We start from the raw sequence: 17,621 nt of genomic DNA on the forward strand, positions 1-17,621 counted from the left end.
ATATACTAACTGAGTAAGTAATTAATTTCCACTACAAAGTACAAACACTGTGAGTAAACAGCACTGCATCCAGAACGCTCTCCAAAATTCACACCACTGAAGTCTCTACTAAAGTTTATTCATCCTTGAATAGAGCTAATGGTGAGCATTAGCCAGCCCTTAACCATGGTGAACAACGAGCAATGGTGACTCAACAGTTAAGGCTCTGGGTTACTGAGCCAAAAGTCATGGGTTCAAGCTCCCATTGTTAGGCCCTTGAGTACGGCCATGATTGATTGATTGATTAAACTTTATTTTATATTTTATTAATATTGTCACAGCAGCACATACACAATAATAAAATAAATATAAAGACATTCACAGTAACAACCATAATTTTACAATATCAGTTCCGCAAGGCATTATGATTATATACAACCAAATTATCCTATAATATAATCCATCATCTTGTATAGCACTGATCGTACAGTCTAATAGCAGTTGGTAAAAAAGACTTTCTAAATCGCTCTGTGTGACAGCGGGGATGAATTAATCTTGAGCTAAATGTACACACTAGGGCTCAAACTGTTTCATGAAGGGGTGACAATCATAATTCTTTATAGACACCAATTTATCAATCATTCTACCATGCCCAATCTCCTCTATAGTGGGTAACACACTCCCCACAACAGAGCTTGCCTTCTGTGTGAGCTTATTTCATTTGTTATTCTCCTTTTCCAACAATGCCCCTCCCCAACACGTGACAGCATACAAGATCACAGATGATACTACAGAATCATAGAAGGTCTTAAGTAGTACTGGACATACCTCGGAGGATCTCAGTCGTCTTAACAAATGAATACGACTTTGACCCTTCTTTTAGACTTGTATCGTACTGTCAGACCAATCAAGCTTGTTATTGAAGTATACTTATATGTTGTTACAATCTCAATTTCAGACCCTCTTATGTTTACTGGTACAACTTGCTGAGGATATCTACTAAAATCAATCACAATTTCCTTAGCCTTACTAGCATTTAACCTAAAACCTTTTATCTCACTCCAGTCCACAAAACTCTTTAATAGCTCTACATTCATCCTCATCATGGTCTGTTATACAGCTAACGATTGCTGAGTCGTCAGAGAATTTCTCAAGGTGACAGGATTCAGAGTTGTAATGAAAGTCTGATGTATAAAAAATAAACAAAAATTAAGCCAAACCATTCCTTGAGGGACTCCAGTACTGCACTTCACTACTTGAGACACACAGTCATGCATCCTCACATACTGTGGTCTATTAGCGAGATAGTCAGTTGACCATACTCTGATGTACTCCAGAATTTTCTATCTTACTTCTAAGTAGTGTCGGCTGAATAGTAATAAATGCAATAGAGAAATCAAAGAACATCATTCTGACAGTGTTACCTGGAGTCTTGAAATGACTTACTGATGTGTGTAAGAGATAAATAATTGTATCATCAACCCCAACACCAGTTTTATAGGCAAACTGTAGTTTATCCACAGCAGCATACATCACCTGCTCAATATGGTTTAATACCAATCTCTCAAAGACCTTCATCAACTCTGTTGTTAAAGTAATTGGTCTGTAGTGCAAAAATTCCGTAGGGTTTGTTATCTTAGGTACTGGTACACACAATGTCTTCTGTAAGACGGGTACCCTTTCCAAGCGCAAACTGAAATTAAAAATGTAATGAACCACCCCACAGCACTGATCAGCACAGGCTTTAAGAACTCTAGAACTAAAACCATCTGGACCTGCAGGTTTCTTCTTAATTTTAATTCTCTTTAACCCACTTCTAACTTGCTCCACTGACATAGAAAACCAAGGAACATACTCACAAGTGGGGGAAAAAAGATGGATTTAGAGCTGGAGATGGATCTGATGAAGAAATCCGCAGTATTCCATTTAGTGAGGAATGTTTGAAATCATTAGACCCACTATCAAATCTATTAAAAAATAAGTTTAGTTCATCTACCCACGTCTGACCACCAGAGGCAGTGTACCTCCGTACTTTATTTTCACGTCCTATTTAAATCTTTCCAAAACTCTCTCAGATTATTTTTCTGTAATTTTTGCTCCATTTTTAACTTATAGCACTCTTTCCCCTCTCTACTTGTAACTTTTAAAACTGCTTTAATACTTCAGGGATGCTGTATCATGTTTGTCCCCAGCTTCCTACCAAGCTGGGATATGTGAAAAAAAATTTTCATCGTGCTATAATATATATGTGACAAAGGCTTCTTCAACTGTCTCAGTGATATAAACTGTGTGTTGAATTGGTACGAACCAACACTGCATTGTCATATATTGATAATTGTAGTTGTTTTAATGTTGGCTTTATTCAAAAGACCAGGGCAGACTAACCGGTGGGACGAGAGCAATCAGGAACAAGAATCAGTCTGATAAAAAGTCTGGTGATCAGGAAGCTTGTAAACGAGGCAAGGATAATAATCAGTACTTTCTTTTTTAAATGAGGAAGATGAGAGAAAAGATTTGTAACGTCACTGGCAGAAGCATGAGTGACTGAACATTCGCACTGAACATTTGTCTGGGTTATTTAAAGGACTGGGTGTGACTGTGAACAGGGTGCCTTAATAATCAGGGGACTGTGAACAGGGATAGGCTTCTTGAGATGGTCATGGTCATGTGATCATCCTTGTGTTTGTTGGTAAGCGGGTTTGATGGGAATTGTAGTTCAGGATTTCAGTAGAGATCAGTCCTGGCAAAAATGTGACACTAGCGTGCTGAGTATGTGCTATCTGTTTATAATCACTCATTATCACGATCAATCACTGTTTGTGAAAAACACAAGTAGGTCACTACACAGAAACAGTATAAGGCACAGAAGCACCTCCATTTTTGCATACCATGAATAAGCAAATGTAAAACATAAGTGGCAGTAATGTAAGTGAGGCTGATATTGGACTCAGGGATCTCTCCTGATGCACTGCAACAAACTAACTGCCACTGCAGAATAAAATGCACAAAAGCAAATACATCATTATCAATCTGTGATAAATATGTAAAAGACGGGGCACCAGGAGACCGTTCTGAGCCTTCGAAATCAGCACAGAGGAATGTTTGACCGTTTTGTCATGCAGGAAGCAAATTTTCAGATGTTTCAAATGCTCGGCATGGAGAAGTGATCATGCATCAGAGAGGACTGGTTTTAATGGTCCCAGTTATTATTCTAAGCAGATGTTTCTAATGAGTAGAAAGAAGCATTAATCTTTGGTTGAACTGTTTTAAGAAACCTTACCTTTTGTAGACTAGTGGGGTTCAGCTGGGTTTTGTCTATTATTTTGACAGCCACCTGTATGGAAAAAAGTTACATAACAGTTATGTACTGGCATTTTACACACTCTACGTACCTACACTTACATTTATTCATTTAGCTGACGCTTTTATCCAAAGTGACTTACAAATGAGGAAATACAAGCAAAGCGATATATCATGCAGAGAACAATACAATAGTGCTACCATACAAGATCTTTTAATTCTAGAAAAGTTCTAGAAAAGCAAAGTGAGCAGAGTCCAGGTGTAAGTGTCAGAGTAAGCTTTTTTAATGTGGGATAATGTGGGGTTGGCATTTTAGGGGTTAGTTAGGTGTTCACAGAAGAGTTGGGTCTTTAGCTGTTTTTTGAAGATAGTGACAGATTCTGTGGTCCGGATTGAGGTTGGAGGTTCATTTCGAGCACTGAAGGACAGTTAGTGTGAAGGTTCTGGAAAGGGACCTTGAGCCACGCTGAGTAGGCAAGAGGCTTTTCTTTCGTACCTCTAATATATATCATCTACATGAACCCAACTAACATTGCACATATCATCTCCTGTAAAAAACAAACATTTTCTTTCTCTAATTCAGGTTTTAATACTGTGTTTTATTGTGATACAGTGAGAAATGATCAATCTAAGAAAGTCGATTATGATGTTTTATTATCTCTGTGACTAAAACTAGGAGAGTTTTGAAAATAATAACAGAAATCATGATCATGAGTCAAATTCCTCTAAATTTCATAAAATTTGCTATAGTTTGGTTATTTTGAGATTACTAATCAATAATAGAATTTTATAAAAGCAAATTATCCTACTGAAACTGGAGATTTGGCATACAGTGCCCTCCACTAATATTGGCACCCTTGGTAAATATGAGCAAAGAATGAAGTGAAAAATTGTCTTTATTGTTTAACCTTTTGATCATTTGTTAAAAAAATTCACAAAAATACTCTGCTCTCATGGATATCAAACAATTGCAAACACATCATAGTTTTATATATTTATATATATATATATATATATATATATAAACAGATTTTTTTGATAAACCTGTGTTGTGTTTGCAAGTGTTTGATATCCATGAGAGCAGAGTATTTTTGTGATTTTTTTTTAACAAAAGATCAAAAGGTTAAACAATAAAGACAATTTTTCACAGCCTTCTTTGCTCATATTTACCAAGGATGCCAATATTAGTGGAGGGCACTGTCAAATCTTATGCAGGGGTGGACAAATAACTTCAACAGCTAGCCCGTCTTTCATATTCCAGTGTGAAGCAAAACAAATAATTTGTACAGCAAAAAACAAAGCAAATGAATTGGCCTTGACGTTCCAATAGTTTTGGAGGGGACTGCAGCTGAATTCATGATTTTGAATCTGGGTTCACGATGTGTTTCCTCTGAATACCAAACACAATAAATAATCATGGGCTAGAAAGAAATCAGTCTCAGTTACACTTTTTCATACCATTCTGTGCATTCGTCCCTATGAACTACCCTAGGGGCGGCTGTGGTTCAGGTAGTAGAGCAGGTTGTCCACTTATCATAGGGTTGGCGGTTAGATTCCCGGCCCACGTGACTCCACATACCGAAGTGTCCTTGGGCAAGACACTGAACACCAAGTTGCTCCCGATGGCAAGTTAGAGCCTTTCATGGCAGCTCTGCTACCATTGGTGTGTGTGTGTGTGTGTGTGTGTGAATGGGTGAATGAGAACAAGTTTAAAGCACTTTGGAACCACTAAGTTAAAAAAGTGCTATATAAGTGCAGACCATTTACCATGAACACTTTCCGTGCTGCATCTGGTTTAAGGTCATTTTTTGCTGGCCATTTGAGAACATTGTTTTCAAGCCTGGCAACGGTCCAGAGATCCACTTGAGGAAAATAATATTTAAAAAATAGCAAACAGGTGATTACTAGTGTAATCATTTTGCAAACCTAAGGTAAGTGGACAACCCGCTCTACCACCTGAGCCACAGCCACCGGGTGTGATGGTTTTGTGGGGTGTTCCCGATATGCAGTGGTTAGTACCTACCAAAAGTGGTCCAAGTAAAGTCAACCAGTATACGGGCAACAGGGATTAAAGTGTTATATTATCTTAACTCTTGTCATCGAGGAACATCACAGATCATTCCATCAAGAAAACTAAATGAATGATTTGAAATGTTTTTAAATAAGGCAAAGGTTGGGAAAAAGAAGTTTTGCTCTTAGCTGTACACTCCGAAGTGGCCTTAAATGCTTCTACTTGCATATGGTGATAAATACTGTGCATTCCAGCTACTCATTGAAGAACCAAGCTTTACTGTAGACAGTATTCACATCTGGGACATCAGTGCGCCTCCAGCATTGGCCATTACTGTCAATAATTTCATTAGTTTTACTGCAAGTGAATGTTTGTCCAATATGGTATATGGAGATAGAGAAATGATGCCAGGTTGGTCATGAGTTGTTCAATAGCAACTCTGTCTATGTGGGTGTCGGAAGACAGAGAGACAGAAAGAGAAAGAATGAGAGGCTGTGTGTGAAAGAAAGACAAAGTAAAGGAGAGAGAGACATGATGTGCGCAGGTGGCTTCTATTTTCAGCTCCTCTCGGGTGGGTAGGTGAGCAGACGGCGCACGCATACTCTCTGCAGTTCATAACAAGCTGAGCTCATTACAGTAATGTCCACACTCCACTCTTGATCACAACCTCTCTCACTGCTCACAAATCAGTGCCCTGGACCTAAAGGAGCATGGGTAAGCCTCTGCTTCCTCCCCAGACTATAATACGGTCAACTCCAAAATTATTCGACCATAATGCCACAGTTTTCTCCTAAAATACTTGATGTGATAGGAGAATACAGAGAACGGAATCTGAGACCACCTCAAAATATAACCTCTTACGGTCTGAGGTCCTCTCTTGTGGACGCTCCTCTTTGGTTCAAATTTTCAATGGAGTTTAGATCAGAGGACTGGAGCTTGATTCTGTGGTTCTCATATACTTGCAAAACGACTTCCGCATGATATTTACCACAGCTCCTCTACTGCAGTTTCATTTACTGCACTGGTAATTGCAGTATTTTACAGTCGGGAGCTCCAAAGACATTCGTCAGATACATACTGTAAGAACTGGTCTTAAATACACTACTATGAACGTAAGAACATGTCTATTAACAAGAACACCCAAGCTAACTTTACCACAGACAATTCACTGCAAAGTAGCTTGTGCTAATGCTAACGGGATGTGTTCAGTCGAAACTGGATACCACCCATGACATTAGCTTCTAGGTAAACACTTTAAATTATTATGTGTGACAATTTATTAGGTCAGGCTGTCTTTTTTTCCCATAACAACCCACATGCTATAAAGGTCAATATTAGCAACACATATTAGATATGTTATTAGCATGTAAAAGGTCTCTCCCATGCAAACTAATCTGGTGTGAACTGCCTGTATTGGTGGATACAGACCTCTGTATTGGTGGAAATGGTGACAGTAACGTGACATAGGTTTGCTTTTGTCTCCTGAGATCACCCTGAGCTGGGAAGCAGTGGAAGATTAAAGCTGTGCAGAGAAGTACGTAGAAATGCTCATGATATTTCTTAATTTGTCTTTGAAAATATTCTGACTTAAATACATTACAGCAAACATTAATTTCGATAGAGTTACGAAGGACAAACAGTACTGAATGATATAAAGTCTAGAAATGAACCTTTTAAAAATGGAAATGCGACATAGCCCTGAGTGCAAGCAGCTCATTAAACCATCTTTGTGTGTATTTGAAAACCTGATTTGGATCACTGCCCTGCAGGAAGATCCAACCGTGACCCAGTTGTAACTTCCTGGCAGAGGCAGCCAGATTTTCATTTAAAATCTCCTTGTATTTCATGGAGTCCCTGATGCCACACATCCTTCCATACTGGGCATTAGGTCTTCAGTTACATTTCTGAGGGTTCCACAAAAAAAAAAAAAAAACCCTTTTTGATAAGGGATTTTTATTTTCTTATAATGCACACATTTTAATTAATGTTTAGCTTGCTTTCATGGTTTCAGTGTGTAATCTGATCTGGTGCAGTCGTATGTCTGTGTCCATTTGAGTTCATATGTTTTGCAGTAAATAATTTAACCTTCACTGGACAGAAGGGCAACATGTGCGTTGTGGTGCATTATTCATGGAGGCAGGGACACACGGTGCGGGTGTGCTGAGACTTCTAGAGAAAAGTGCAGTATGACTTAACAATAAATAATGGAACAGGAACTAATATGTTGCACATTATTAAATATATATATATATATATATATATATATATATATATATATATATACACACACACACACACACACACACACACACACACACACACATATATATATATATATATATATATATATATATATATACACACACACACACACACACACACACAGACAGTACTGTGCAATAGTCTTAAGCACATGCAAAGAAATGCTGTAGAGCAAAGATGCCTTCAAACAATGAAATTAAATGTTTCTACATTTAAAAAAAAATACTATTAAGAGCAGTAAACAGAAATAAATGAATATTTGGTGTGATGACCATTTGTTTTAAAAATGTATTAGTAGTCTCAGGTAGAATTAGTGCAGTTTTATAAGGAAATGAGCTGTAAGTTTTATTGAGCATTTTACAGAACCAGACACGGTTCTTCTGGAGACTTCGACTATCACACTTGCTTCTTATTTTTGCAGCAAAATGAAAAAAATTTTTTGCAGCCTTCATTGTGTTTTTTTTTGTCTGAAAAGTGTCTCTTACTGTACATAATATGCTGCTCTCTTTAATGATATAGAAACATTTTTCTGTAACATTTCATTTTGTGCTAGAAAACTAATGTTCAGAAATCTAAAGTGTTTTTGTACTGACTCGATAATGCAGAAGACATGAAATAAAAATCTGTAACAAATTTCATACTAAAAAAATAGGGTGCCTAAAACTTGCACAGTACAGTGTGTGTATATATACATGCGTGTGTGTGTGTGTGTGTGTGTGTATATATATATATATATATATATATATATATATATATATATATATATATATATATATATATATATACACACACACATATATATATATATATATATATATATATATATATATATATATATATATATATATATATATATATATATATATTACACACACACATTCTCATTAATCAACCACAATCTCCTCTCTGTGGACTTTCAGTTTTAAAATATTTAGAAGTAGAGACTTCATGCGTCTCTAATTTTGAAATGTTGGTACTCTGTGGCAGTAATAAACAAGGTCAGCTTATTCCCTTAGAACTGACTAAGCTACTAAGAACCACGAAAAGCAATAAGTGGACCTTAAAATTCTGCAGTGTGTGCTCCTGGCATTACACTTTATTTACGCGTCCCCATTCATTCATGAATCTTAGGGGCGTGTGAGAGGTCAAAAAGAGATAAACATCATGAACAGTCCAGTAAACTCATGCTAGTGCATACTGATGTAAGTAAAAGGCCTCCCACACCTTAAAGGCATTAAAAGCCATTGTTTACAACAGTGGTGGGAAGTAACAAGTACAAGTGTGGTTTTTAAGTATTCCCTGGATTTTTTCCCACCACCTTTTGCAAATACTACATTACTACATTTCTCTATAATGATGTACTTGGTAAGTCATGAGGTGACTTTTTAACATCACAAAGCTTCAAGGACATGCTCTAGATTCCTAATGAACCTAACTTTAACAGACGTGACAGAAACAAGAAGCCCTAATAACCATCACTGTAAGTTTGTGAACCCTTTAGAATTTTCGATATATCTGCATAAATATGACCTAAAACATCATCAGATTTTCACACAAATACTAAAAGCAGATAAAGAGAACCCAATTAAAGAAACAAAACAAAAATATTATACTTAGACATTTATTTATTAAGGAAAATTATCCAATATTACATATCTGTGAGTGGCAAATGCATGTGAACCTCTAGGATTAGTAGTTAATCTGAAGGTGAAATTAGAGTCAGGTTCAGATTTCAATCAATGGGATTACAATCAGGTGTGAGTGAGTGCCCTGTTTTATTTAAAGATCAGGGATCTATCAGAGCCTGATCGTCACAACACATGTTCGTGGAAGTGTATCATGGTTGAGGACCTTTTTTTTGAGAAAAAGAGCTGTTGATGCTCATCAAGCTGGAAAAGATCACAAAACCATCTCTAAAGAGTTTGGACTCCACCAATCCAGTCAGACAGACTGTCTAGAAATGGAGGAAATTCAAGACCAGTTACCCTCCCCAGGAGTGGAGACTAACAAATCACTCCAAGGGCAAGACTTGTAATAGTCTGTGAGGTCACAAAGGAACCCAGGGTAACTTCTAAGCAACTAAAGGTCTCTTTCACATTGGCTAAAGTTAATGTTCATGAGTCCACTATCAGGAAAACACTGAATAACAATGGTGTGTATGGCAGGGTTGCAAGGAGAGAGTCACTACTCTGTAAAAAAATAACATTGCTGTCCTTCTGCAGTTTGCTAAAGATCACATGGACAAGCCAGAAGGCTATTGGAAAAATGATTTGTGTATAGATGAGACCAAAATATAACTTTTTGGTTTAAATGAGAAGGGTTATGTTTGGAGAAAGGAAAACACTGCATTCCAGCATAAGAACCTTATCTCATCTGTGAAACATGGTGGTGGTAGTATCATGGTTTGGGCCTGTTTTGCTGCATCTGGACCAGGATAACTCGCCATCACTGATGGAACAATGAATTCTGAATTATACCAGCAAATTATAGGAAAGGAAAATGTCAGGACATCTGTTCATGAACTGAATCTAGGGTTAGGGTTAGAGAAAATGGGTCATGCAGTAAGACAACAAACCTAAGTACACAAGTTGTTCTACCAAAGAATGGTTAAATAAGAATAAAGTTAATGTTTTGGAATGGCCAAGTCAAAGTCCTGTTCAGATACTTTTGCCACTTACATATCTTAAAATCTGAATCATCTAATGATGTTTATGTCACCAAGCAGTGGTGGCTTGGTGGTTAAGGCTCTGGGTTATTGATCGGAAGGTCGGGGGTTCAAGCCCCAGCACTGCCAAACTGCCACTTTTGGGCCCTTGAGCAAGGCCCCTAACCCTCTCTGCTCCAGGGGCACTGTATCATGGCTGACCCCAGCTTCCTGACATGCTGGGGTACGCGAAGAAAATAATTTCGCTGTAGTGTATGTGACCAATAAAGACTCATTCATTCAAAGTCCTGACCTTAATCCAATAGAAATATTGTGGAGGGACCTGAAGCAAGCAGTTCATGTAAGGAACAACCACCAACATCCCAGAGTTGAAGCTGTTCTGTAGTGAGGAACGGGCTAAAATTCCTCCAAGCCGGTGTGCAGAACTGATCAACAATTACCAGAAACTTTTATTTGCAGTTACTGCTGCACAAGGGGCTCACACCAGATACTCAAAGCAAAGGTTCAGATACTTTTGCCACTTACAAATATGAAATATTGGATCATTTTCTTCAATATATAAATGAAAATCTGATGATGTTTATGTTATATTTATGCAGATATATAGAAAATTCTAAATGTTTCACAAATTAATACAGTATAATATTATACAGCACCACTGTATATGCACATTGTATTTATCAAGCCAGTTCAATCCAGGAATAAAACCCTAACCCTAATTAGCCTTAGCTAATGTCTTCCTGCTTTTTGTGAAAGGGGCTTAATTTACAATCAGTAAATAAAATCGGTGTGTGATCAGAGACAGACTTCTTTCTTGTACACTTTCTTTCATACTTTAATTATGTTTAAGAGTTTATACGGTTCTACTATAACTTGAGTGAATACATTGAAGCAGTGCTTGTGGTTTAGTGGTTAGCATGTTTGCCTTGCACCTCTGGGGTTGGAGGTTCGAATCCCTCCTCTGCCTCTGTTTTCATATTCTCCCTGTGTTTCAGGGGTTTATTCTAGGCACTCTAGTTTCCTCCCCCAGTCCAAAGACATGTGTTGTGTTTGCAATGGGTTGGTACCCTATCCAGGCTGTCCCCTGCCATGTTCCCCGAGCTTCATGAAGCTTCGTCGGTTACAAATTGTGACCAAGTCCCTTGAAGCCTTTCTCCACAAGGCAATGTCAAGAGGATATCAACACATAAATGTAAGTTAAACTGCATGTGAACGAAGTTAAATGTTGCTGAGATTTGCCGATTAAGGATCAAGTTATTTCAGGAGTTTGTTCGTTCTCTGACATAACCGTGAGACTAGCTAGCTAGCAAGCTAACATTAGAGATGTCTGTATATAACCAGATTTTGTTGAGGGTTTTTTTGTGATTGATGTGGAATAAAACGCTTGATTTTGTTGCGGGAATTTTTCTAATTTTGTGATGAACTTGCAGAGTCTGTTGTGCTTTTTTGTGGTAAACTACTTGAATTGGCGAAAATGCAAGTGCACAAAATTGTTTTGCATGGTCTTTCGCAGTGATGTTTGTTGGTAAATTTGGACCTTTTAGGCTGGGCTTTGGCTGAATGCATGTTGTGATGGTGTAACATGATGCGTCTTGGCCCAAATCTGCAGAAAATCTGTGGTAATTTTGAAAACTTGCAAGCTCCTCCGAATATTGTGGAGTTTGCTTGATTTTGTGTTAAATTCTGCTATCGTAAAATTGTGAAATCCTGGAGGGACTGTATAACAGTGGCTTGCAGAGTCAAACAGCTACACTATAGTTCAGAATTAGCAAATAACAAAACGCTAAAAATCTTGCACCTGAATAAAAGTAGAGGTTTTCTATGTATATTTCTACTTGAGTTAAAGCAGAAAAACCTATAAAGGAACTGTGAGTTATTGCAGTTAATGGACATTTTTTACTACTAGTACTACTACTAAAATTAATAATAGCATTATTACAGTATAACAGCACTAGCTCACTGTTAGTTTACTACATTTACAAGCAAGCGCGGAATTGATATTCACAAAAATAGGGAATACGAGCTGCTACTTACTTTTGTGTTGCAAAAATCAGGTGGACAGACAACAAAAATCTGACAATGCTTTGACACCATGAACATAACTTGTAAGCACCACTCTCTCATGACACTCACCTCTCGTCCAGTGAGCACATGCCGTGCCAGTTTGACCTTGGCGAAGTTCCCCTTGCCGATGGTCTTGTGTAGGCGGTAGTTGCCGATATGCGGATGCTCGTCCACACTGGAGCTCAGTGAGTTCCTGCAGCGAGGCAGGTTCTGGCGGCTCGCCAATTTGGTAGAAAAGCCATCCAGGGATGTGTGCTGCATAGAAAGCAGTTTGGTTAGCACCATCAGCATCGTTATACATACTCACTTCTAACGTGCTGTGCAAGCTTCTCAGTCTGGATAACTGTAATTGCACAGTAAGTCTCCAAATTAATAATATTACTTGTGCCATGTAGTATGGCTTAATGTCTCTTCTGGAACTAAAGCTTTATGACAGAAATGTACATTAGGAATGCATTCAAATCTAAAAAGACTCTCTCATAACAATTTATGTTGTCCATCCTGACAGAAATATGCAGTGCTATTCGATACAACTGCGCAAATGAGTTAGACTGCATCACAAAGAGACAGTGTGTAAGCTGAATCTGAGAGCCTGTACACTGCAGCCAAGGCTACTAAGTGCTCTGTGGCTCCAATAATCTCTGATAATGGCCGCCTGAGAGCTCAAGTGCTGGCTTGCCCAAATTTAAAACACTACAGGGAGAGACACCTGGCATATCTGGGCAGTAAATGAAGTAAATAGAGGAAGTATAGACAGTAGAAGTGCACTGATCCGAATTTTTAAAGACTGATTTGGGAACCAACTATTTTATCCGAGTACCACAATGAATATGAAATGAATTTCAAAAATATGGATTCAACCCTAACCTCTGCACAACGTTACCACCTGCACTGATGATCAGGAACTATACAGCGTGATAAAAACAGCACAGCCTGCTGCTCATGCTGCATCGCAGGGCAGCGTAACTACCTCGTGACTACTTCATAACTGCTCTCGATTCTGATTGGGCAGAAGGTGTGGATTCATTTTCAATAACGGCAGCTCTGACTGTATGTTTAGCTGCAAATCACAGGTTAATATTTATGCACTCATTTTAATACATTAGTATTAAATACTAATTATTAATATATAATTAATAATTAGTATTAATATATAACTATATTAATATATAGTGCCTCTATAATAACAAGTTACACAATGTGGTGGACAAGCTACATAATCTAAACCTAAAAACAATCAGATTTTAAAAAGTACTGACGTGTAGAGATTTATTTAGCATTTTGGAAGGAATCTCCAGTGTCAGCACTTTGTAATAGTCAGAGATAAAAATGGAGGTTTAAGTTTTCTGCCAATGGAATGTTTTCAAGAGAGAGATAGAGAACTTTTTGTTTTGTGCTTTCTCAGGATCAAGCTGCATTTTTTGTCTTATTGCAAGTGTTTGATATCCATGAGAGCAGAGTATTTTTGTGATTTCCAAGAGGAAGTGAGGGAATTACTCACGGACATGTTTCATGGACATCCCACATGATACACGATACATTTCAATTAAATTCGATTCTTAGAATATTTTGAACAAAATTTTAATGACTAAAAATGATGACTAAAAACAACACAAAACAGTGGGCATGTCTGTATAAAACTAAGTAAGTCTACAAACAGAGGTTTAATAAAATTGCTATGAACAGAGGTTTAATATTATAAACAAAATGTAACAGAAGACCACCCTATCTTAAAAAAAAAAAAATACATTTCTCCAAAAAATGCACGTGAATTGCATTAGATATTACATAATTAATAGAATGCTGATTTCCACAATATGAATCAGTAGCAAATTCCTTTGGTATAGGAGGCATAAAACAATTCAGTATGCTGTTGTAGGACAGTAACCTCTGGGTGGTAACGGCCCGCCACACCCTGTCATTGATTATTTTCCTTTAAAGGGGCGTGCAATCATGTTTTATTAATTAATTATAGCATTATATACCAAATAGCCATGATACACTACATGGCCAAAAGTATGTAGAAACCTGACCATCACACCCATGTGTGGTTCCAATGTTGGAGGCACACAGTTATTATAGGATCTTTGTTTGCCCAAGTTGGAGTAGAAGAACTCGAGTGTCCTGCACAGAGCTCTGACCTCAACCCCTCTAAACACCTTTGGCGAGAACTGGAACAGTGACTGCACCCCAGGCCTCCTCACCCGACATCAGTGCATGAACTCATTGTGGCTGAATGGGCAAATCCCCACCACCATGCTCTAAAATCTGGTGGAAATCCTTCCTAGAAGAGTGGAGGTTATTATAGCTGGGTAGACCAATGCCATGTTAATTCCCATTTTATGGAACGGGATGTTCAGCATGCACATGTGGGTGTAAATGGTCAGGTGTCCACATACTTTTGGCCATTAGATATGTTCAGGCTGGACTGCTCATGAATTATACAGTATGTGGTGAATTATATGTGGTTATTTATGTGGCATTATATATTGGACCTGATGTAGCCCTGCTGTGTGTTTTCATTCAAGTTGATGCACTTTTATTTATTTTAGACAGATATAGAGAGCCAATTTAAATCAAATCCCCTCCTGGGTTATTTTTTCCCCCAAAGTTAGATCATACAAGCCTGACAAACTATAGAAAACTAGTGGTGGAACAAGAATGGAAGGCGAATAAGATGCTCCGGTGCCACCAGGAATGCCTGGGCAGCTGGCGCTATCTGTCTTTGGCGTTGAGAACAAAATCTGGTTCGGGTTACTCGGCCGCCATCACACTCCTGTTACGCTGTAATGCTACACTGCGCATTAATGAAGTGCAAAGTTCGGCATGTTATAACAGGTTTATGACAGTATCACTGTATTGTAAAAAATAAACATCTTTAAAGATACGTTTCTTAGTAATAGCTGTTTTCATTACGGTAAATAAATATATTACAATAAATTAGGCAACTACAACAAATGAATCAAGATAAAGAAGAAGTTAAACAACATATTGTGTCTTCCATGACGCTCTCAAAATACTAAAACACTGGCCAGGTTCTCAATAAATAAAAGACCAATCACAATCTAAATGTAGAAAATGAACAGTATTGTGATTAATAACATTATGGTATGTATTGCTGCAGTCATACACACTTCACTGATCAGGTATGTGTGTGTTGTAGACATGTGTGTGTATGTTAGACATGCATGCCGTGTGTGTGTGCTAAAGAGAGACAGAGAGGCAAGAAAGACACAGGCTGTCTGTGATGACAGTGAAATGTGAGAATCCACGGCTTCCTTTGGGAGCATTAATGACCCCTGACAACAGAGAGAGAGGGAGAGAGACAGACAGACAGAGCTAGAGACAGACAGAGAGAGAGAGAGAGAGAGAGACAAAGAGAGAGAGACAGACAGACAGAGACAGAGAGAGAGAGAGACTGGATTTAATTTAGGGTAGACTCTGTAAATCAGCATAGTCGATGTCTAATGTTAATATTCTGATGCTGATTGTCCGAGTTAATATCAGTCATTAGATATTTCAGTGTGTTAGTGTGTATACAGATGCATCTCAAAAAATTTGAATATCGTGGAAAAGTTTTTTCCCGTTATTCAATTCATAAAGTGGAACTTTCATATATTCCAGATTCATTACACATAAGTGAAATATTTCAAGCCTTTTTTAAAAAAAAAATCTTGATGATTATGACTTACAGCTCATGGAAATCAAAAATCCAGTATCTCAAAATATTAGAATAAAGAATTTATAATACAGAAATGTCGACCTGAGAAGACTCTATTCAGTGAATTAACTCAAAACATCTGTAAAGCTTTCCTGAGTCTTTAATCTCTCAGTCTGGTTCAGTACAGAACCACAATCATGGGGAAGATGAAAATAAATGCTGCATTTCACTTGGAAATCAAGGTACCAGAGTCTGGAGGAAGATTGGAGAAGCAAAGAATCCACGTTGCTTGAAGTCCAGTGTGACGTTTCCACAGTCAGAGATGATTTGAGGTGCCACGTCATCTGCTGGTGTTGGTCCACTGTGTTTTCTCAAGTCGAGAGTCACAGCAGCGTCTACCAGGAGATTTTAGAGCACTTCATCCTTCCATCTGCTGACAAGCTTTATGGAGATGCTGATTTCCTTTTCCAGCAGGACTTGGCACCTGCCCACAGTGCCAAAACTACTAGTAACTGGTCTGCTGACCATAGTATTACTGTGCTTGATTGGCCAGCCAACTCGCTTGACCTGAACCCCATAGAGAATCTATGAGAGACACCAGCTCCAGCAATACAGACGAGCTGAAGACCGCTATCAAAGCAACCTGGGCTTCCAGAACACCTCAGCAGTGCCACAGGCTGATTGCCTCCATGCCACACCACATCGATGCAGTAATTCGTAAAAAAAAAAAGGAGCCCAGAGCAAGTACTGAGTGGATAAATTAACATACTTTTCAGAAGGTCGACATTTCTGTATTATAAATTCTATATTCTAATATTTTGAGACACTGGATTTTTGATTTCCATGAGCTGTAAGCCATAAACATTGATATTAAAAAAAAAAAAAGACTTGAAATATTTCACTTTATGTGTAATGAATCTAGATTATATGAACGTTCCAATTTTTGAATTGAATTACAGGGAAAAAATGAACTTTTCCACGATATTCAAATTTTTTGAAATGCACCTGTGTATATATTTTTTAGATACACTGCTGCTTTATATTTGCCTATGCCACAAAATAATCGTTGCTTTCTATAAACAAATATATATTACAATGTGTTCACCGGGTGTCACGCAGATATCTGGGTTTGCATGGAAGGAAACATGCTTAAACCTCGTTTGTGCCTCATTATGTTCATTTAACTGCCTGGATGAGAGTTTTATTGTAGAGGAAACATTACAGACACTGTACTGAGAAACTTCCATCATCAATAATGATTTTTATAAAGAATTTCTGCTACTACTTATTATAAGTAAAGAATAAAACACTAGGGGTGTGTGCTGTTATAGGAAAGTAATTCACAACGTGGTGGTGTGGTGTGTTCTGATACAAAGAGGAGCTACAGTAAAGTTGATCATTTTTCTATATTAACATGTCTTTCCTATAATACCATGTTTTATTCCTCCTGTATCACAATGATTTGCCAACAACTGCAATTCTAATTTGTGAATGATGTTTGTTTGTTTTTTACCTTGTATAGTTACAGTTAAAATTTGGAATAGTCGTTCTCTCACCAGCCTCTCTTTAACTTAACAAGAAAAAAAACACCCAGCCTGTCACATTACTGAGAAATCCATAGTCCTAAAGGCTTTCCTGTGTTACAAACGAGTAACACTGGAGACTCCCATAAATATTAA

At 37.8% G+C, this 17,621-nt stretch overlaps 1 protein-coding gene across 1 annotated transcript in view; it reads right to left on the reverse strand.

Moving 5' to 3' along the window:
- Window positions 1-3,022: 3,022 nt before the first annotated feature.
- LOC128604158 (serine/threonine-protein kinase MARK1-like) overlaps window positions 3,023-17,621 on the reverse strand; it is a 30,341-nt gene continuing 15,742 nt past the window's right edge. Inside the window, exons 2-3 of the mRNA XM_053619029.1 lie at window positions 12,351-12,536; window positions 3,023-3,313 (exon numbers count right to left, since the gene is read on the reverse strand). Of these exons, the coding sequence (XP_053475004.1) occupies window positions 3,191-3,313; window positions 12,351-12,536 (309 nt within the window). The 3' untranslated portion in view covers window positions 3,023-3,190. The remainder of the gene's footprint in view (window positions 3,314-12,350; window positions 12,537-17,621) is intronic.

Source organism: Ictalurus furcatus, chromosome 29, assembly GCF_023375685.1.
Source record: "Ictalurus furcatus strain D&B chromosome 29, Billie_1.0, whole genome shotgun sequence".
NCBI lineage: Eukaryota > Metazoa > Chordata > Actinopteri > Siluriformes > Ictaluridae > Ictalurus > Ictalurus furcatus.